This window comes from Myotis nattereri (assembly GCF_964212035.1).
Source record: "Myotis nattereri genome assembly, chromosome: 2".
Lineage (NCBI taxonomy): Eukaryota > Metazoa > Chordata > Mammalia > Chiroptera > Vespertilionidae > Myotis > Myotis nattereri.
The window spans coordinates 199,532,859-199,555,321 of NC_138076.1; the positions used below are offsets into that span (position 1 = coordinate 199,532,859).

At 43.4% G+C, this 22,463-nt stretch overlaps 1 protein-coding gene across 8 annotated transcripts in view; it reads right to left on the reverse strand.

The window, feature by feature from the left end:
- Positions 1–22,463, reverse strand: part of ANKS1B (ankyrin repeat and sterile alpha motif domain containing 1B) — an 812,878-nt gene that overhangs the window by 559,452 nt on the left and 230,963 nt on the right. For all 8 annotated transcript variants that reach the window (XM_081080965.1, XM_081080961.1, XM_081080962.1 and 5 more), the window contains exon 10: positions 6,364–6,529. In XM_081080965.1, coding sequence (XP_080937091.1) covers positions 6,364–6,529 — 166 coding nt within the window. The remainder of the gene's footprint in view (positions 1–6,363; positions 6,530–22,463) is intronic.

Consider the following 22,463-nt stretch of genomic DNA (forward strand, 5'->3'; position numbering starts at 1 on the left):
CAAATTGGTCAACTGTTTCTATGGGTGATTTCCCTGCAGGTACTGCTGCCCTAGTGTCCTCTCTTCACCCCTCTATGAACTAACATTGGGTTAAAAATGTACCGAGTGCCAGTCTGCTTTACTAAATGGCTAAGACAGCACATAACAAATGCCAAATAAATAATTGCTGTTTGATAAAAATGGCTCTTATCAGCAAGGCCAGTATTTATATGTAAAAGAATGATTCCAACGGGCTTAAAAACATTTGCTCTCTTAAATGAGTTAAACATACCCACAGAAATTATGTTGACATTACTCACTTGCTAAGCAGAGATAAACATTAGTCCTGGTCCAGTCGGAATTCTTTTAGTTTCAAAACTTTGGCACTAAAATTCAAAAAGCTTCACCATTCATTTCAAAAAATATTTTGGTATGCAGAAGTTACAGAATCACCATAGAAATGATCCATTTCAGGGTAGCGGTGGAAGTGTAGTGGGGGGGGGGGGGGGCGGTATTATTCACCAGATGACCTTTCCATTTCAAGTTGACCACAGCCAGTAAGCACAGTAGCAAATTGCATCGAGGTAACCAAAATCCACACTATCCTGGCATGTACCTATGATTGTGTTCTCTTTTTATCAGAGATCATCTATTCTCTTCCAACAAGATTGGAAACAGTGTTGCTGCAAATTGCTCATTAATCAAAATGGATTTATTGAGCATCCATAGTGTGCAAAGCCTGTACTAAGTGATTCAAAATAACAGGTTGCCTAGTTACCATAAAATAGAAATATTCCCCTGTGAAGGTTAAAATTAAATGAAAAGCAGATAAGAAAACATTATCTTTGATGGCATCTGACTATTTCATAAGGGCTTTTTCTGCCATTACAGCCATTTTATTTTAAAGATAATGGGCATTCATTCATTCACTCATTTGATTATTCATTCATTTATGCAACTGAGTCACCACTGTGATTATATGCGGTTCTTTTTTCCTGATACAATAAGGGAAAAATATGATTCAATATTGACTGCATAAATATGAGTCTCAGACAGCAAATTACCAAGGAAGTACTGGACTTCTGTTATTCTTTATTTAATGAGCCTGGTACTACAGCAATATCATATCTTACTGTAAAATCTGTAGTCATTAGTTAAGATGCACCTTGGGAAAAGCATCCCTCATTTTCTGGTTGGACTGCAAAACTTTGTTGAATATAGCCTTACTAATAAGGTGCTTCATATTTAAATCAAACCAGTGGAAATGCTGAATTTTTTTCCTTGTGGTCAGGGTGAGATAATATTTTGTACTAGCTCATCCTAGTTAATACATGGGACAGCCCACAGAAAGGTAACTAAGATGCATATTAACTGTGATTTTCTGAGAAACTGTATATTCTATATCTATGAATGACACTGCCGGTCACAGCCCTGACCCTCAAGCTGCTTAGCCTCTGAGATAAGCAGGCCAGGCGGAGTCTGCCCTCACATCCCAGGCATCCTCATTCACCCCTCCCTTCTGTGTAGTATTGAGTTTGTGTGCTCAGTTTTGGTCCCCATATTTGTTCCCTTGAGCTGCTGTAACAGAGCACTCCCAACTAGGTATTTTAACAGAAGTGTATTATTTCACAGTTCTGAAGGCTAGATGCCTGAAATCGAGATTTTGGCAGGGTTGGTGTCTCCTGAGGCCTGCGAGAGAGGCTTTGTTCTGAGCTCTCTCCTTGGTTTTCAGATGTCTCTCTCCACATCATCTTTTCTCTTTCCATATCGCCAGTAAACAAATCTCCCCCTTTTTATAAGGTCACCAGTCATGTTGGATTAGGGCTCATCTAATGACTCTGCTTCAACATAATTATCTCTATAAAGACTCTCTATCCAAACACTCTAAATAAGGTCACATTTTGAGGTACTAGAATGTGAATTGGATTCCATAAAAAGGAGAGGGGGAGCACAATTTAACCATAATAGTCCCTCTAAATATCGGATCATCCCTTCATCATATCTCTTTCCTAACTCTTCCCTTCCTCCTTCTCTCTCTCTTTCTCTCTCTCTCTTTCTCTCTCTCTCTCTCTCTCTCTCTCTCTCTCTCTCTCTCTCTCTCTCCTTCAGAAGCCAGTTCTTGTGTGTGTAGAGATCCCCATTTTATCTGTAAGCGTATGTCATTTTATCCAACACAACTAACCGAAAACTATAAAACACATTCCCTAACATGTAACACTTTAGTTCCCTTGGCTATTTATTTCACAGATGTCGGAATCCCTAAGGCAGGAAGGGATGAGCTTCACTCTCAGCTTTGTCCCTCTTCCCTCAGGGCTGCCATTGTGTCTGTCCTGGCCTCCATCATTTTTTGCTGAGACTGCACATTGATCTCCTCATTAATCCTCTTGCCTCTAGTCTCATCTCCGTCCAATCTATTCTCCACATTGCTTCCAGAGAGTCATTTTAAAACAAAAACCAATCACGTCACATCCCCACTTACAGTCTGTCAGTGATTTGCTCCTGCTGTGGGGTAAGGCCCAAACTTCTGCATGCCACTCTTGCTATTATGCATTTTCCCTGAGAGCATTCCCTAGCCTGGGGGACATACAAGTCCCTCTCATGCACCCAACTCTTCCTTCTTTGAGGCTCAGATCAGGCAGCAGCTCCCTCAATAAGCTTCCACTCACTCTCTCCTGCCCTCCCATGAAAACCTCATGTTTACCTCTCTCATTGCACTTATTACCCATAATTTTAACACATTCTAAGCTCCTAAAGATCAAGATTTGTACCTTTCACTCTGTTTCCTCTGCAACATGTAGCACAATGTCTAGAACACAAGAGGCACTCAATAAATGCATGTTGAGTGGATGAGGAACTGGAGGGTAGTTACCCACCCAGTGCAATCTGAGTGCCTTTAAAAGACTCAGATGCATCAAGAGGTGCCTCCATATCCAAAAGTCCTACTTTCAGTCAATACAGGACTTAGTAACAAAGGAAAAACATCCATAACTGCCGGGAGCTGGTCCATGCTTGCTGTTTCAAGGGACCTGGCATATATGGCATACTGTTCTTAATATGTTTGCTCACCTTCTTGGCACTATGTGTTTTAACCAAGGTCTCTGAGAAAGGTGGTTTCCCCAGGTAGGGATTTTCCCCTGAAGTTAGGGAGGGAATAAAACCTCTTAACTAAGTGCCAGGCGGGTAATTAATCACTTTAACTATGAACAATCATGCTTAAGCTACATAATCTTTACTCCCTGGAATGGAGATAAGAAACACCCTAACCTTTGGAATAGAGATTGATAGGATTGGAATCAACTGGTATAAATACAGATGTAAGAAGACAGAACTGAGAGAGACAGAACCTACACACAGAACCAAGAAGACAGAACCTACACAGAACCTAGAGACAGAAGAACTTCGCTGGAGAGAACATGGCAAAAGATCCTGGACTGAACCTGACTACAGAAATTGGCAAGAGAACCTGACTAGAACCTGGTGACCGAACCTGGCTAGGGAACCTGGAGAACCTGGCTGGAGAACCTAGCAAGAGAACATGGACACAGAACCTGGCTAGAGATCCTAACCAGAACCTCTCTGGAGATCCAGACCAGAACTTGGCTGGAGATCCGGGCTAGAGATCCTGGCTAGGCTGCTGATCAACTGAACGCTGTCTCCATGTCATTCCTTCTTCGCCGACTCCGCCTACGCCTTTGGGAACCCCTGGACCTGCTGGGGTTGGACCCCGGCACATAACTCCCTGAGAAGTCAGTAACTCCCTAATACAGTGATGGCGAACCTATGACACACGTGTCAGAGGTGACACGCAAACTCATTTTTTTGGTTGATTTTTCTTTGTTAAATGGCATTTAAATATATAAAATAAATACCAAAAATATAAATATTTGTTTTACTATGGTTACAAATATCAAAAAATTTCTATATGTGACACGGCACCAGAGTTAAGTTAGGGTTTTTCAAAATGCTGACACGCTGAGCTCAAAAGGTTCACCATCACTGTTCTAGGTACTGTGGGCCAGCCTCACTTCTACATCTGAAAAAGCCACTGGACTGTGACCAATAATTATGAATTAATCCTGGGTCAGTTAAGCAAACTGACTTCTTTTATACTGAATCCAGATGACTGAACACCATTGAGGAAAATCATATTCATGCAAATTAATTCTTAACCCACTCAGTTACTATGGGATTTGTATTCTCCAAATATGGCTATAAGAATATATTCTTATAATATAACTTTATCTTTTAATATATTATTTTATTGATTTCAGAGGAGAAGGAAGAGGGAGAGAGAGAAACATCAATGAGAGAGGATCAATGATCAATTGCCTCCTACAATCCCCCTACTGGGGATTGAGCCCGCAATCCAGGCATGTGCTCTGACTGGGAATCGAACCGTGACCTCCTGTTTCATAGGTCAATGTTCAAGCACTGAGCTGCACTGGCCATCCTCTTATAATGTAACTTTAGTAATACATTTCCTTAAAGGGTTGTGGAAGATTAAATTACCTCCACTTAAATAAAGGCAGCCTCTTAACTACAATGAAATTGATGTTGTCTTTGAGGCTAAGTCATAAAATGTCATACCTAGAGCTCTGCCTCATTCTCTAAGGATGCTTGCTCTTAGAATCCCATCACATACCATGAGGAAGTCCAAGTTGACCATGTCAGCCATATGAATAAGGATTGACCTTGCGACTGGATGCTCCTGAACCTAGCAACATTGTCCCAGTTGATATCACTTGGAGCAGAAAGAAGTTACCCCTGCCAAGCCCTATCCAAATTGCAGATTTATAAGAAAAATAAATGACTGTTGTTTTAATGCACTAAGTGTTGGGGTGGCTTATTATGCAGCAATCAATAATAAGAACAGATTGTGGTACTTGGAAATGGGGTGCTTTCATATCAAAAATCTGAGTGGCGTTCACTTGGTGATTGGGCGGCAGGACAAGCTGTAAGGGCCTCCCAGTGAGTGACTGTGAAAAGCTAAATGGCCTTTGGGAGATGATTCATGGAAGCCCACAGCACTATGAGGAAGCGGTTTGTAAAGCTCAAAGGACAGAAAATGCAATTGGAAGCTCAAGGCAAGGATTCATGTGTCATGTCATAGTAGAAAGTTTGTCAACATTGACATCTGCGGTAGCATAGAAAATAGCAACTGAACCGAATGAACTCTATGATCTAGCTAAGGAGATTTCCAGGCAGAATATTTAAAGTAGAACAGCTTCTTCTGGCTGCCTATGATAAAATTCAGAGAACTGCAGAGTGGCCTGGTAAAGTCAAAGGAGCCAGGAATTTCTGGGTATAAAAACAAAATTGGTTTCTTTTTTCCAACAGCTCCACATGACAAAATAAATAATAATAATAATTAATAATAATAATAATAATATCTCAAATTAAGAAGGCCAATGATCAAGTCTGGATGGGAGTACAAAATCATTCCTTCCTTAACACCTAAACAAGATCTCAGGAAGAGCCACATAGAAACTTTAAGCCAAACAGAAAGGCCCTTTAAGGATTTTTAAGGCATACCTCATAGATCCTCTCGGTTCAACAATAGAACTTCTAAGAATCTCAAGGACATTGTCTCACAGAAGTCACCCAATATTCAGAAGAGCTTATCTGGAATATAAGCTTTTGTCTAATGGGGTGTAATATAAATTGAAACACAAAATGTCCATGAAGTTTTAAAAGAAATTATATCAGCTTGAACTGGAAGGAACAGAGATAGTACACAATGAAAGATCTTTTGACTGCTCAAATCAAATTTTAAAGGCAGGAAACAGGTGAGAAAGACACTAAGCTGTAAATATGGGGGGTTTTTTATGGAAAAGGAAGAATGACTCAGAGGCTGGAACCTAGAGCCCCAGAGAATAATTTCTATGCATAGGACTGACCCTTAATCAAGGAACTGTGTCTGATTAGCTTCATAATAGCCACAGGCTGGGACTGCTGTGGGCCCTGTTTTCCCTGTGTCTGAATAGGAATGTCAATTGTGGCCTTCCTACGCTTGTTCCACTATTATAAGTTGGGTGTGTAGGAGAGGAGACTGATAAATTATCTCTTTAGGTCATCGCTGCCAAGAGCAAAAGTAATCAAGGACCTGTACCGTAAGAACAGTAAGTGCCATGGAGAGTCATGCACCTAGGCAATGTCATTCCTATGAGGCCTCTTGCCAGGAAGTTAAGAGACTTCACATCAAATCCCTCTGACTTACCAGGACTTACTTCAAAATGCAAACAAAACAAAACAAAACAAAAAAAGAAACAGGTTATCATGATTATATTGGGGAATTTCCATGTTGAAAATATTGTGGGAACTCAAAATATGAATGACATATCTTCACATACACAAGCACGCAGATCAAATTGTAAGACACATTACCAGTTCTTGGGGAAGGGGCTCTTGCAATTTCTAAGGAGCAGGGTTTCTTGGTAACTGCTGTGTCCGTGAGATCACAGAGAAAGTTCTCGTTTTCTGAAGGAAACGTATCCAGAGAAGCAGATGGTACAATTTCCATAGTGTAATTCCTCTTCTTTGGATAGGATTCCTGAAAGGAAGGAGAAAAAATAAAAATAGCTTTGTGATAAAGACACAGCCTGTTTAATTTATAAAAGCTAGGAAAGATAACGGGTTCATCAGCGCTCCCAAAAGTGATTGACAAGGGATGACTCATCTGTTTGAATAAGTTATGCAATCATGTTACTCCAATATTATCAGCAATCTTTTTAGAAGAGTCTTTGCAATTTGGCTCCCCAGAATTTATCACTGAACTAGTAAAGTTCAGAATCTCTTGTCTTGATCTCTCTTTATAATATACTAGTAGCCCGGTGCACAAAATTCATGCACTGGGGGGGGCGGGGGCTCAGTCTGGCCTTCACCCTCTCCAATCTGAGGCCCCTCAGGGAATATCCAACTGCCTGTTTGTGCCCACACTTTTAACAGATAACAGCTCCATTGTTGTTTCTTTCTTATGCTTAAAACCATTGGAATTAGCAGGTATTCAAAGTGTGTATACATTTTGGGGGGACACCCTGTATATCTCTAGTCAGCGGTGAAAGAAACCAACAGCAGATTTGGAACCCCCAGACAGGGAACCTCGCTCACTCCCCACATGTCTCCCCACTTCACTTTCCATCTTCATGGGCAGCAGAAGAATCAATGTTTTCTCTCATTAATTCGGAAAAGCACATCCTGTCACCCGCTGCCTGGCAGGAGTACGCTAGGCCCCAAGCAAGGGAGGCTCAGTTAGGGCAGCCTTTGCTCATGGGTGCTGGCACCCAAAGTGCACATTCCTCCTCTCCAGTCGCCCCGACTATCCCACTGTTTCACTGAGAGGATGGAATTCCTCTCCGCCTCTGCGTTCTTGATCTTGAACGCTGACCGAAGGCACCTCAGCGAGGGCCGCCCGTGCCCACCAGGTATGTCTGTCTACACCTGCTCCTGTCTCAGCACCTGCATTAACCCCCTAGAGGTGATCTCGTAGCTGCACTGGCCTCCATGGGAACAGCATCACCACTCCGCCTTCTCACTGTCATCTCACAGGCGCCCACCCTCAGCACCCACCAGAACACCCAGACACTCTCCAAAGGACGTGAGCGCATAAGAGGGGATGTGTGCACATCCTGTGGGGGTGTTAGGCATGCTGGGTTGATGGAAGTGTGGTGGAGAGGTGGGGGGAACTTGGTTTGCAACTGTTGCAGGCGCGGGAGGGTGACAGTGTGCTGGGGGATGTTCGCACGCCAGGGGGGGATGTGCACACCAGAGGCCTCTGGCTTTGCAGATCCGCAAACCCCCGTGGTGTGGCCAGGAGGACATCAGTCTGGCCTGCCACAGTGGCTGTCCCTGCGATCCTGCACCTTCTGGGCCAGGAGGTGGATCTTGCGCAGCCACTCCTGGGCACTGATGGCCTGCAGGCGCTACTTCAGCTCAGCCTGCAGGCTCCGCTTGGCACGCTCACAGCTGTCACCACCGCCATGTGGGGAGTACAGGCCGCCCTCTGCTGGCCTGCCTCCCCTGTCCAGAGGCTCTCTGCACTGCTCACCTGCCCAGAGTGACTGGGGCTGGGCGGAAGCCAGGCATCCTGCCCTGCCCAACCCCGGCCAATCAGCCCCTATGCAAGCTGCCACCCTGCTGGGAAGGGTCACGGATCCGGGTCCCGGGACTGCAGACAGCCTCAAGCACTGCCCCCCGCCCAGCAGGGTCACAGATCTGGTCCCAGACTGCGGACAGCCTTGCCTGCTGCCGCCCGCCTTCAGTATGCAAATTAGCCACCATCTTGTTGCTTCAGGGTGGGGGTGCCGCTTGGGTGCCTGGCCAGCCTGGATGAGGGGATAATGGCTGTTTGCAGCTGGTCACACCCCCTTCATGGTGGGGGTCCCCACTGGGGTGCCTGGCCAGTCTGGGTGAGGGGCTGAGGGCCATTTTCAGGCTGGGGGGCGACTGAAGCTGCCAACCTCTCCTTTTTTTCTTTTTTTTTTTTTAATTCTGGGATTTATTTACCTTCTATGGCTGTCACTGGAGCTGAGAGCCGGCTTTAGCTCTGAGGCCCGGCTGCAGCTCTGAGACCTCGGCTGCTGAAAGCAGGGATCTGGGTTTGTTCTATAATTGAAACAATGTTGCGGTCCTGCTGGCTGAAGCCTGGCTGGCTGAAAGCAGGTTTCTGGGGTTTGTTTAGCTTCTATAATTGCAACATTGTTTTCAGAGTGCAAGCTCAGAGGCCGGCAGCAGCAGGCGGGGAACCTTAGCTTCCTCCATCACTGGAGCAAGCAAGCCTCCTGTTTGCTTCAGCTGCCTGGCTGCCAGCCGCCATCTTGGTTGGCAGTTAATTTGCATATTGCCCTGATTAGCCAATGGGAAGCGTGTCGGAGGTATGGTTAATTACCATGTTTGTCTATTATTAGATAGGCTGTCTATTTTCTAGCTGTGGCCTAAACTGCTGTTTAATGAACAGTCATTCCCAAGACTCTACTCCTTTGCCTGCTTCCTGGAGATAGGCATGAGACTCAGTTTTGGTCAGTTGGATATAAGGGGAAGTTTGCTGGAAGAGTTCTGAAAAACTATCTTCCCCAGAGAAAAGAAATGCAAGGAGGCTGCTTCAGAGCCTCAGCCCTCAGGTTCCTCTGTCTGGATGCTTTTTTGATGCCCGGTGCTAGGGCAGGGACATTGTAACCATAAGGCAATAAGCCTAAAGTTAAAAAGGTAACAGGTCAACGACAGCAACAGAAGAATAAAAAGAGCTTGGGCCCATGATGACATCATTGAGCTACTCAAGTAGCCCAGGACCAGTTTCCCCAAGCTTCTTAAATAACTAATAAAGTTCCTAATGCTTGGACCATTGTAATGTGGGCTTTCTGCCATTTCAAGGTAAAAGCATTCCCACCTAACACACTAGTATTTTTCATGGCGAATAATCTTAACTAATATACTAAGGTTACTCCTTGCAAGTTAGAATAAAATTAAGGTCTAGCTCTATTAGTATATTACTGATTCTTCACTATATTCTAAAAATTAGAATTATTTCATTTTACAAGATCTTAATTTCTTGTATAGACATTAACTGAGCATCAGATATTTATTGGGCATCATCACATACAGCTAGGACTATGCTATTCACAGATTTTTTAAAACTAATAAGAAATAATCCTTGCCCTCAGAAAGGTCACAGTTTACTAGAGGAAAATAAAACCAGATTATCTGCATTGTGAACTTAACAATTAACCATGTTTTGTTTTTGATATCGGTTACCTTTGTATAGTATAATTCACTACCAAAAGAAAAAGCCAAATAAGAAAAAAATAATAATTTCAAAAAAATTTTCCAAGACATATCCAAGGGTTGGTAAAGATGTAGCACAAGCTCCTATTTTTCCCCTATAATATTTACAGTACCGAGAGTAAGTAGTCAAGGTCAGTGCAATTGCTTTCGGACCATACCAGACCCTCACATATCAAAGAATCAATTATGTTCACTCTACTCTACTGAAAGCAGGAAATTGGGAGTAATTTATTTTTAACAACAAAGGGTGACAAAACAGAAAGTGTCCAGAGGAAAGCAATCAGGATGGCATGTGATTTAAAAACCATGTCACAGAAGATATGATGAAAGGGCTGCAGCGTTCCAACCCAGAGGAGCCTGACAGCAGGCGACAGTGCTCTCAGCATGTCTGAAAGGCTGCCTCTCAAGAACTATCCCACAAAGTGGGGAAGGGGAGAGGTTGCTGTGGTAGATTTATTCCAATATTCTTAAAGGCAGAACAGCCTGGCTGGTGTGGCTCAGTGGTTGAGCATCAGCCAATGAACCAGGAGGTCACAGTTCGACTCTAGATCCAGATGGGGGCACACACCTGTATTGCCCCCAGTGGGGGGGAGGCAGCTGCAAGATGATTCTCTCTCATCATTGATGTTTCTATCTCTCTCTCCCTCCCCCTCCTCTCTGTGAATAAAAACATATTAATTTTTTTTAAAAGGCAGAACAAAGATGGATATTTACAAGTTAAGGAGGGCAAATTTGGGTCAATACAAAAAGGAATTTTCTATGAATTGATAATATTGTTTATCTTTTGGTTAAGTTGGAAATCTGTGTTTATAAAGAATTATGAGCATTTTAAAGGCCTTGAAAAACACTCTGAAATCTAACCACATGGAATGAGTTAGTTTGCTTTCCTCTTAAAGAGAAAGGATATACATTTATTAGAGAAATATTAAAAACCATAAAGAAAAGAAAAAAAAACATACACATTGTACCCAGCATGCTCAGATAATTAACAGTAACATTTTGGTGGTGATGCACTCTGACTGCTTCCCTCTGTAAATATGTATGTAGACATGCGGGTGTGGGCAAAAGGGAGAACAAATATTTTAAACAATAACAAAGTGCCTCCTATGGAAGGACCACCATTTCTCAGTGGAATAAAAGTCTGAAGTACACGATTTCCTTATGGAAAGCGAGAGCCCTAAGGAAGGATATGGTAAAACAAAAATAGGGAAACTTATGCTTTTGTAATCATATTGTCAAGAAAGAAGGGCATTCAACAAAATACCTGACAAGTATCTCCCAAAAGAGAATGGATATGTGAGATGATTAAAATTGAATGTGGCCACTACTCTGTTGAAGAGAAAGAATATTACCCTCGGAACTCGCCCCCTTCCCATGTTCCCCTTCCCATCCCACCCCACCCTCCCCACCAACGCTAAATCCTGTTGTGAACTTTGTTCATAATGCCCTGGATGGTTGTTAAAATTTAACCCTCTTTTCTTATAGTGGGAAACTTGGATTTTGATTCACAGGTTAAGTGCCCACGTACTCTTGATGGTAAATCCTGGTAACAGACCAGAGGAATTAAAAGAATTGGCTCAACAATTTGTGACTGGCCTTCAAGGCTCCATTGTACCTCGTCTAGCAAAAGTGGGCTCTAATCTAGATAGCAGTTTGCTTTCTCCTTGATAGTCAGACTCCATCTTTATTCTAATGCCCAGTTCCAGGATCTCAAATGTGTTCCCGTGCTTGCTTTGTTTTAATAGCAGCATGCCTAAGTCTGTGTTCTCTGACTGGTGTTTGCCAGCTCTCATCTGAGGGACAAAGAATCCTTTCCCTGAATCCTAACCAGGTCCCTAAGGCCCTGAGTTCCTAACTTCATAGCTCCTGACCGAGTGTGAATCTATCATGCCTAGACACACTTAGTTGGCTTCATCCCACCTGCTACAGTTGATTGCACAATGTGTGGATCAAATAGTACTTCTTCAAAAAGATACATACTGAAAACACTGTGTAAACTAAAAGAACATTATGTCCCCCCAAGAAAAAAATAAACAATTAGCCACCGAAAGTCTACAATATATGTTTTCACAGGTTGCTTAAACTGTGTTCCTATAAAAGTTTAAAATCATCAGAGGTAGACCAAATCTAACAAGTCAAAGTTTCTTAGTGACTAAAATATGGTCATATCTTCTGATACAGAAATGAGTTATAAAAATTCAATATGGGGGGATATAGATTAGCAATACCATGAAAAAACTTAGTAGTTACAGCTCACAGAATGAGTCAGCGTGTGTAATACACCAGTTAAAGACATAATGTGACACTGGCTGATTTAATACGAGTATGATATTTGGACTAGAGAAAGTGACAGCCCTCCCTTCCTCTGCTAATTAGAATTGGGGATGATCTGATTTAGTAATTTCATAAAAGACAGATTAGCAGTATTAGGTTGATCATCCTTTGCAAGGTAGTACTTTGCCCTCTGACTTATGAAAAACCTTGGCAACAACCAGGGAGCCAGGTATGGGTGCAGCTGTTTCTCAAAAACACCAATGATGTAGCTTTATATTAGAAATACAGTGACTCAGAGGCTTTTCTAGACAACTTTGACAAGGTATCTCCAAGAACTTGCCTCTAACGCAGCTCTATTCTTAACCACATGGAGGAAACTGAAGCCATTTAACCAACACAGCAGGGAGACCACACCAGAGCCCTCAGCTGGCAGGTACTGGGGCCCACATTTGAGCAGGTGCAAAGACCAAATGGACTATTTTCGCTGGACATGGATAAGGAAAGTGTTGAGTGTCAAACCCATGTCATGTGAGAAAAGACTGAAGAAAGGGTGCAGGGATACATGCATCACAAGGACTTGAAAAGTAGAAGGGTGAAGCCAATTGTTCTCTAAGGGGATACGAATGTGCAGATGGAGAGATGGTAACAAGGAGACAGATTTCAGCTCAAGATGAGCTTTCTAAAAATTAGAGCTTCCAGGTGCGAAACTGGCTGCTTAGCAGATAGCAAGTTCCCTGCCACTGGAAGTCTTCAAGCCTAATGTGATCAACACAAGACATCTCCTGAGAACAGAAGATGGTGGTTTGACTGAAATGAGCTTTAAGATGATAATTAAGTAAGAAGATGGGAATAGAAGTATGTGTCAGCATAAGTTACAAGCTACCTGTATACTTTTGCTGCTTCCTGAATTCTTTTTCTGATAATGAGAAAAGTAATACTAACACAAGGAAGTATGGGTTTATGACTCTCTCAAAGTTAGTGATGACTCACAATTTCAAATGACTCAAAACAGGTGAAAGCTTTTGGAGGTGGTTTTAATGCTCTGACATGTCCTTCAATATAAAGAAATTATACCCTGAAGACTTACACTGACATTTAAATAGGAAGGCTATACCATAAATGTGAAATACTAAGGAAATTATAAGGAGAGTCTTTAAGTGGGTGGGAAGAGATCATCCTGAATTATCCACTTATAAGTGAAGGAGAAAAGGGGAGTCAGTGTCAGAGTGATAAGCATGAGAGATTTGACTGGCCATGGCTGGCTTTGAGAATGAAAGGACTACAGCTCATAGAAGCTAGAAAAGGCAAGAAGATAAACTCGTCCCTAGAGTTTCCAGAAAAAATGCAGCTCCACAAACAGCCCAATACACACCATGAATTTGGCTTAGTGGGACCCATCCTCTATTTCTAGAACCATCTACACTAATAAAAGAGAAACATGGTAATTGGCGTACGACCGCTACCCTTTTCATTGGCTAATCAGCAAGATATGCAAATTAATTGTCAGCCAAGATGGCGGCCGGCAGCCAGGCAGCTTGAAACTAACATGAGGCTTGCTTGCCTCAGTGACGGAGGATCGTTGGAGGAAACCAACGTTCCCCGCCTGCGGCTGCAGGCCTCTGAGCGGGCAGTTTAAGAAACATTGTAACAAATACCGCTGGACTTCAGCCAGCAGATTCGCAACATTGTAAGCAAAGGCCAGAAACCTACTTTCAGCCGCGGAGGCCTAAGAGCTGGAGCCAAGCCTCAAGGTAAAGCTGGCCCAGAATAAAAAAAAAAAAAGAAAAAAAGGAGCGGTTGGGAACTTCAGTCACTCCCAGCCTGAAAACAGCCCTCAGCCCCTCACCCAGACTGGCCAGGCACCCCAGTGGGGACCCCCAACCTGATCCAGGACACCCTTCAGAGCAAACCAGCCGGCCCCACCCATGCACCAGGCCTCTACCCTATATAGTAAAAGGGTAATATGCCACCCAGCACCGAGATCAGCGGAGCCTTGAGGCCTCCTGGCACCGGGATCAGCGTGACAGGGGGCAGCGCCCAAACCCCCTGATCACCCTGTGGCTCTGTGTGTGACAGGGGGCGGGGCCCCAACCCCCTGAGCAGCCCTGCTCTGTGCCTGATAGGGGGGAGCTCCCCACCCCCCACCCCCCGCCACAGGCCCTGCTCTGTGTGTGATGGGGTAGAGCCATAACCTCCCCATCGACCCTGCCCTGAGTGTGAGAGTGGTGGTGCCCCAACCCCCTGATGGGCCCTGCTCTGTGTGTGATGGGGGCAGCGCCCCAACCGCCTGATTGGCCCTGCTCTGTGCATGACAGGGGGTGGCGCTGCAACCTCCCCATCGACCCTGCCTTGAGTGTGACAGGGGGCGGTGCCCCAACCCCCCAACTGGCCCTACCCTGAGCGTGACTGAGGGTGGCATCGCAACCTCCCAATCTGCCCTGCTCTCTGCATGACAGGGGAAGGTGCCCCAACTCCTCAATCGGCGCTGCTCTGAGCCCGACCAGGGGCTGCACATAGGGACTGGGCCTGCCCTCTGCCACCCGGGAGCAGGCCTGAGCCAGCAGGTCGTTATCTCCCGAGGGGTCCCAGACTGCGAGAGGGCACAGAGCGGGCTGATGGACCCCCCCTCCCCCCCGAGTGCACAAATTTTTGTGCACCGGGCCTCTAGTAAATTAATAAAGTTATGTTTTTTTAAGCTACTAAGTGTGTGGTAATTAGTTACCACAGCAATAGAAAACAGACAGGGTAAAACCAGCAGAAGCCATCACATAGAGAGGCAACAGAAACTATTAAAGGCTGAGTGGGGGACATGAAAATTGGAGTCCAGTGGAAAATACACTTTGTTATATTATGACTAGAGGCCCAGTGCACGTAATCGTGTGCGGGTAGGGACCCTAGGCCTACCCTGGGATTTGGGCCATCGTCTGCTCACTTGCCAGTGCCCAGGCCTGCCCTGCCACTGCTCACCCCAGTTCCCCATGGTTCTCCATTTGTCATCCAGTGATCGGAGCTTGTGGGCTGTGGGGAGGGACCAAGAGGTCTGCCTTCCACACACTCGCCAACCCCCAGTCCCGCTCCACCGCCACCCCGGGTTCCCCCATGGTTCCACATTGGCCATCCAGCTATCGGAGCCTGCGGAATGGGGAGAGGGACCAAGAGGTGGTCAATGCACTTTATAGCAACAGGTCAATCAGTCGTTCCAATTGTTACACTGTTATGTTTACTAGCCCTTTATTATATAGGATGTGATTCAATATTTTAAAGATAGTGATTTTTTTTCACTTTCACTTAGTCTTAAATGTAATGCAGTACTATTGTAACAGAGTTTCCCTCCCACTCTATCTTGGATCTTGACAAGTAATTCTGAAGTGAATTTGGAAAAATAAATGTGCACGATAGCCAGGTTATCAATCTGAAGAGAGAAAAGTAATGGGGCGATACAGATCAGCCTTTACCAGACATTTAAATAAATTACAAATGGCTGTGATATAATAATCAAAAGGCAATAGAATAGAAGAGAGAATTTAAAAAAGCAAAGCTCAATGTTTGTGGAAATTTATTATATTATGAAAGTGTTAGGTCAAATCAGTAGAGAAAGAATAGATTATGTAATAGTTGCCAGTGAGATAACTGACTAGTCATCTGGAAAGAAAGAATAAAGCTAAATAAATACTTCATTTCTTATATGAAAATAAATTCCAGAAAATATTTAAATAACAAATAAATAAACTTGCAATAATAATCTCAAAATAGGAATAACCTCTGACTAGGAGGGATAACCAGACACATAACCAGAACTGTAGAAAAAAAAATTGATGAATTTGAGTACATGTAAATATTTCTATAAAGCCACTAAGATTCCAAATATTGAGACAAATGACAGATTTGGGGAAATTCTATGACAAAGGATAAATATCTTCATTATATCAGGAGAATTAAAAATTGAGATGAAAGAGATCATTATCTTAAGGGAAAAGGCAGGCAAAGGATAGGAGCAGTTCATTTTCTTATCTGAATAGATGCTTGATCTCATTTATAATTAAACTAGAGGCCCGGTGCATGCATTCGTGCATTGGTGGGGTCCCTCAGCCTGGCCTGTGGGGATCAGGCCGAAACCGGCTCTCCAACATCCCCGAAGGGTCCTGGATTGCGAGAAGGCAGTTCTTGGGTGACACAGCCCGGAATCGGGCTCCCTCTTCTTTGGCTCCGGGTGCATCACCCAAGAACCACAGCTGCCAAGTCACTGCAGCTCGGCAGCTCCTGCATTGTGTGTTTGCCCCCTGGTGGTCAGTGCACGTCATGGCTACCGGTCAGAGTGTCTGCACCCTGGTGGTCATTGCACATCATAGCTACCAGTCGGACAGTTGGACGTTGGACGGTCAATTAGGCTTTTAAATATAGGGATGTAAATAAATTAAAGTAACACATCATACACCATTCTTGATCAAGTTGCTGTAGATAACAGATAGTGTTAGTGACAATTTGGAAAAATGGGTACCATTCGGTGAAGTGTGAATTGGTTTAAGCCTCTTTTAGGCTAACGTCAATTGTTATAAAAGACCTTTAGGAAGCAGATCTTGAGATAGCAACAACTTTTAGAGCTTTGCCATGATAAAAATGTTCTTCCTTCACCTGGAAACAGATGGATGGATAAAGTGCCATCATTATTCCTAGAGCATGGTACTGCAAGGCACTATTTATATGCACTCCATAATTATCACTCTTACACTCTAGAAAATTATGTGCACTTGCTACTTTTAAAATATTTTTTATTAAATTTACTGGAGTGACATTGGTTAATAAAATTATATAGGTCTCAAGTGTACAGTTCTTTTTTTTTAAGAGAATTATTTTTTTTTAATATATATTTTATTGATTTTTCACAGAGAGGAAGGGAGAGAGATAGAAAGTTAGAAACATCGATGAGAGAGAAATATCAGTCAGCTGCCTCCTGCACACCCCCCACTGGGGATGTGCCCCCAACCAAGGCACATGCCCTTGACCGGAATCAAACCTGGGACCCTTCAGTCCGCAAGCCGATGCTCTATCCACTGAGCCAAACTGGTTAGGGCAAGTGTACAGTTCTATAATACACTAGAGGCCGGTGCACAAAAATATGTGCACTCGTGGGGAAGAGGGGGTCCCTCAGCCCGGCCTGTGCCCTCTCGCAGTCTGGGACCACTCAGGAGATAACGACCTGCTGGATTAGGCCTGCTCCCGGGTGGCAGAGGGCAGGCCCAATCCCTAGGTGCAGCCCCTGGTCGGGCTCAGAGCAGGGCCGATTGGGGAGTTGGGGCGCCTTCCCCTGTCATGCACAGAGCAGGGCAGATTGGGAGGTTGCGATGCCACCCTCAGTCATGCTCAGGGTAGGACCGATTGGGGGGTTGGGGCACCGCCCACTGTCACACTCAAGGCAGGGTCAATGGGGAGGTTGCGGCGCCACCCCCTGTCACGCACAGAGCAGGGCCGATCAGGGGGTTAAGGAGCTCCCCCCTGTCACTCACAGAGTAGGGCCGATAGGGGAGTTGGGGCACCGCCCCCTGTCACACACAGAGCAGGGCGGATCAGGGGGTTGGGGCGCCGCCCTCTATCACCCACAGAGCAGGGCCGATCAGGGGGTTGGGGCGCAGCCACTGTCACACTCAGAGCAGGGCCAATGGGGAGGTTATGGCTCTACCCTATCACACACAGGGCAGGGCCGATCACGGGGTTGGGGCACTGCCCCCTGTCACACACAGAGCAGGGCCGATCAGGAGGTTGGGGAGCCGCACCCTGTCACACACAGAGTCGCAGGGTGATCAGGGGGTTGGGGAGCTCCCCCTATCAGGCACAGAGCAGGGCTGATCAGGGGGTTGGGGCACCTTCCCCTGTCATGAACAGAGCAGGGTGGATAGGGAGGTTGTGGCCCCGCCTCCTGTCACACACAGAGCCTCAGGGCGATCAGGGGGTTTGGGCGCTGCCCCCTGTCACGCTGATCCCAGTGCCAGGAGGCCTCGCGGCTCCGCTGATCCCGGTGCTGGGAGGCATATTACCCTTTTACTATATAGGATAGAGGCCTGGTGCATCGGTGGGGCTGGCTGGTTTGCCCTGAAGGGTGTCCTGGATCAGGGTGGGGGTCCCCACTGGGGTGGCTGGCCAGTCTGGGTGAGGGGCTGAGGGCTGTTTTCAGGCTGGAGGGTGACTGAAGCTCCCAACCGCTCCTTTTTTTCTTTTTCTTTTTCTTATCCTGGGCCAGCTTTAGCTTTGAGGCTTGGCTCCAGCTCTTAGGCCTTCGCTGCTGAAAGCAGGTTTCTGGCCTTTGTTTACCTTCTGTATTTGAAACAATGTTGCAATCCTGCTGGCTGAAGCCTGGCGGACTAAAGCAGGTTTCTGGAGTTTTGTTTAGCTTCTATATTTGTAACATAGTTGCTTAGAGTTACAGCTCAGAGGCTGGCAGCGGCAGGCGGGGAACGTTGGAGTCCTCCATTACTGAAGCAAGCAAGCCTCATGTTCACTTTAAGCTGCCTGTCTGCCGGCCGCCATCTTGGCTGGCAGTTAATTTGCATATTTCCCTGATTAGCCAATGGGAAGGGTAGCAGTCGTACGCTAATTACCATGCTTCTCTTTTATTAGATAGGATTGTCTGCATATTGCATTATGTGTTTATCACCCACATAAATTTCCTCCTGTCACCATATATTTGACCCCCTTTATCCTTTACTCCCTCCCTATACCCCGCTTCCCCTCTAGTAACCACATAATGTTGTCTGTGTCTATGAGTTTTCACTTGTTTATTTGCCTTGTTTGTTCATTTGTTGCTTTCAGTTTTCTATCCCACATGTGAGTGAAAGCATATGGTTCTTGACATATGCTTTTCCATCTGACTTATTTTGCTTAGCATAATATTCTAAGATCTTTTAAACCTTCTATTAAATAATGAAATGGAGGGAGGGTATGTTAAGGGAAGCTTGCCTCTTAGTGTCATGAATGAGAAAAATTGTGATCAGATCTTACCAATATCAATCATCTGTGTTCTAAATGGGTGTCAGGATATTTTCCCCTCCAGAAAATATTACCAATTAATGTCTGTGGAGCTTGATTATTAGTTAAACCTTTCTTGATCAGCCACTTCAAAGTTGGAGATGTCAATTAAACATTTGAAATCACAACAGAAATCTCACCAGCAAAGCGCTGAGAAACCAATGTAAGTACCACCTAACAAACATTACTTTGAGTATGTTATGGACTGAGTTGTGTCTCCCAAAATTCATGTGTCCGAGTCCTATCCCTACTACCTCAGAATGTGATCTTACTTGGAAATACGGTTGTTGTATATGTAATTAGCTAAATTAAGATGAAGTCGATAAAGAGGGGAAATTTAAAATAGGCATGTACACAGACACGTGTATATAGTGAAGATTGGAGTTATGCCACCACAAGCTAAGGAATGCCAAAGGTTTTGCCAGCAAACCACAGTCCTTAGAAAGAGTCAACCCTACACATACCTTCATTTTGGACTTCAAGCCTCCAGCACTGTTGAGGCAATAAATCTGTGTTGTTTAAGCCACCCAGTTGGTGGTACTTTATTAAAGCAGCTTAGCAAACTAATACAGGGTAAAAAAATAAATAAATAAAATAAATTTAAAAAATCAAAGGAACTGCCTGAAAAACACTTTTGACTAATCTCTTTTTAGTGTTCAAATCTTTACTCCTTGGAAAATAACTAGTAATTAACCAGGGGCTAGTAGCAAGGAAAAGAGGACTATCTCTGTTCTTGATAAAATTCCCAAAAGTGTATCAAAATTTTAAGTGCACATACTCTTTTACCCAGGAATTCTACTTCCAGAAGTCTTTCCTACAATTACCCACAAATACAAATAAACATGTATATGTAAGGATGTGTATTGGGCATTGATTATAATAGTAAAGTACGATAAATTATTTTTTTAGATTTCTCATTAGGAGACTGTTTAATAACTATAATTCATACAAGGAGGTAATGTAATATAATACAGAGGTGCACAGATTTTTACACTACACAAAGTCTACTTGGATCATCTGTTAATAATTAAAACTTGTGACTTTCCCCCAAATATTGACTAATTCAGACTCTCTGAGAGCAAACATAGAGATCTATGTTTTACTACTATCATATTGATGGAAATGGTTAATGAAATATACTTGAAGAATATAATAGTTAAAGAGTGTGGATTCAGAACCCCAGCTCAGCCATTTTTGGCAAAGTTACCTGGGCAAAGCCTCAGTATCCTCATTTGCAAGAATAGAATACTAATACTATCTATTTCATAGGGTTGTTGTTGGTTGTGAGTGACATAACAAAATCAATGAAATAAATTTGAAATAAAGTGAAATGAAATTTATAAAGAGTGTACTACAGTGCCTAAGATTCTAAATATTCAGTAAATGTAGCCATTATTACTATTCGGTCATTCCTCAAAATGAGATACATGTGTAGGTACAGATATGGTGAGATAAAACAAATAAAGGCAACAACAATGTATGTCCATGTCTGTGCGAAGATAAAATATGTTTGTGTATAATATAGGCATAGACTATTTCTGGAAGGAATGATGAAAAATTTGGTGATCAACACTGGGGAATGAGACAATATTCTCTTCTTTTATTTGGTCTTTTTAAAAAATTTATTTTTATTGATTTCAGAGAGGAAGGGAGAGGGAGAGAGATAGAAACATGAATGATGAGAAAGAATCTTTGATTGGCTGCCTCCTGCACACCCTCTTCTGGGGATCGAGCCCTCAACCTAGGCATGTGCCCAGTCCAGGAATTAAACTGTGACCTCCTAGTTGATAGGTCAATGCTCAACCACTGAGCTAAGCCAGCCTGGCTTACTTATGTTTTTTAAAACTATATATACACATTATTATCAGGGGAAAAAATCCACAGTCTAAATACCACCTGAGAAAGGTGATGATACCATTTCAAATATAAATGAACTTTGATTTTTACTTCTGGCACTATTGTGTAGAAATGTACATACCGCAGGTAAAACTGAAGATGGTGAAATCCCAGAAATAATCTCCTTAATAAATCACACAAATGCAACTGAAAATATGCCAAATGCCAAGTGAATCTAAATATGAATCAGCTCAGTACAAATCCACAAGAAAAGACCTAGGTAATCTCCATAAGAAGTCAAAAGAAATAAAATGTAATTCACCAAACACAAGATGACAAAAAGGAAAACTGAATCATGTGAAACAACCTTGAGACTAAAAGACTAAAAAAGTGTACTGTCTGGGAAGCATTAATAATAGTGAAAAAGAGAAGAAAAGAAAACAAAAGAAGCCAAGATTGTTTATATTAAAGGATTTCTTTACAAGGTGAGTAGTCTAACACCTCGTACTCTTTACTGGAAAGAGGCAGGGAACAAATTATGAAAAAAAAAATGATTAATACTGAACAAATAAAGGAGTTAGGAGATAAGCCAGGTGTCTATTAGAAAAATACTGAGATTTAACTTAAGTATTGGGAAGACAAAAGGCATCAGCAAGTTCATTAGAACAAAATGCTGAATAGATGCTGAAGTTCCACAGACAAATGCTCAGTGTTGATAGGTCTAATAATAGTGAGGGGTCCTGCGTGACTGATGTTACTAGACTTGGAGACTTTATACCTGATGTTGGTGAATGTGGGACCTAAAGGGCCAGAGGCAAGCCAGATAGGTAGAGTAACAAATACATTGTAAGAGCTCCCAGGATATTAACCCAGTCACCTAGGCTTGAATTCTTGGAGACATTTGCTTTTTTCCTATCCACCTTGCTTACTGCTACTGTGAAGAAGTAGGCATCAACTTCCATGTAATTTGCATTTCATAATAACCCCTAAACCCTGTATTACTTTTCTATTTTCATAATCACCAAACTAGTTCAAACCTCACTGGCTCATACCTATGTTACTTGAATAGCTCCCATCCCTGACTCCACTTCATTTTTACACCAAGGATTTCTGCTATTTGAATAACAAAACATGTTTTCAAAGTAAAAATTTTCACCAATCCCTACAGGATAACGCTGGGATTAATTTAGGAATCCAGGGAGTACAAATAAATGACTTCCCTGCCCAAATTATAAATGAGAGTCCAGGGGCTGATGGATCTTTTCTGTAAAGGGCCAGATAGTAAATATTTTAGGCTTTTCAGATCTCTGTTGCAACTACTCAATGCTGTTGTTGTAGCAATAAAGCTACACACAACATGTAAATGGAAAAGTGTGGCCAGATTTGGCCTGCAATGAGTCAGATTTGGCCCAGAGACAGCTGTTAGCCAATCCATGAATAAAACAAAAGATTTAGGCAAATGGATTAAAATGTCAATTAGGTTAATGATGGAGCATATCCTAGAGAATGTAGTTTAGGTGCAAGGTCACATAGACTTCCTGCTACTACATTGCAGGATTAGAGAATTCTAGCATCAG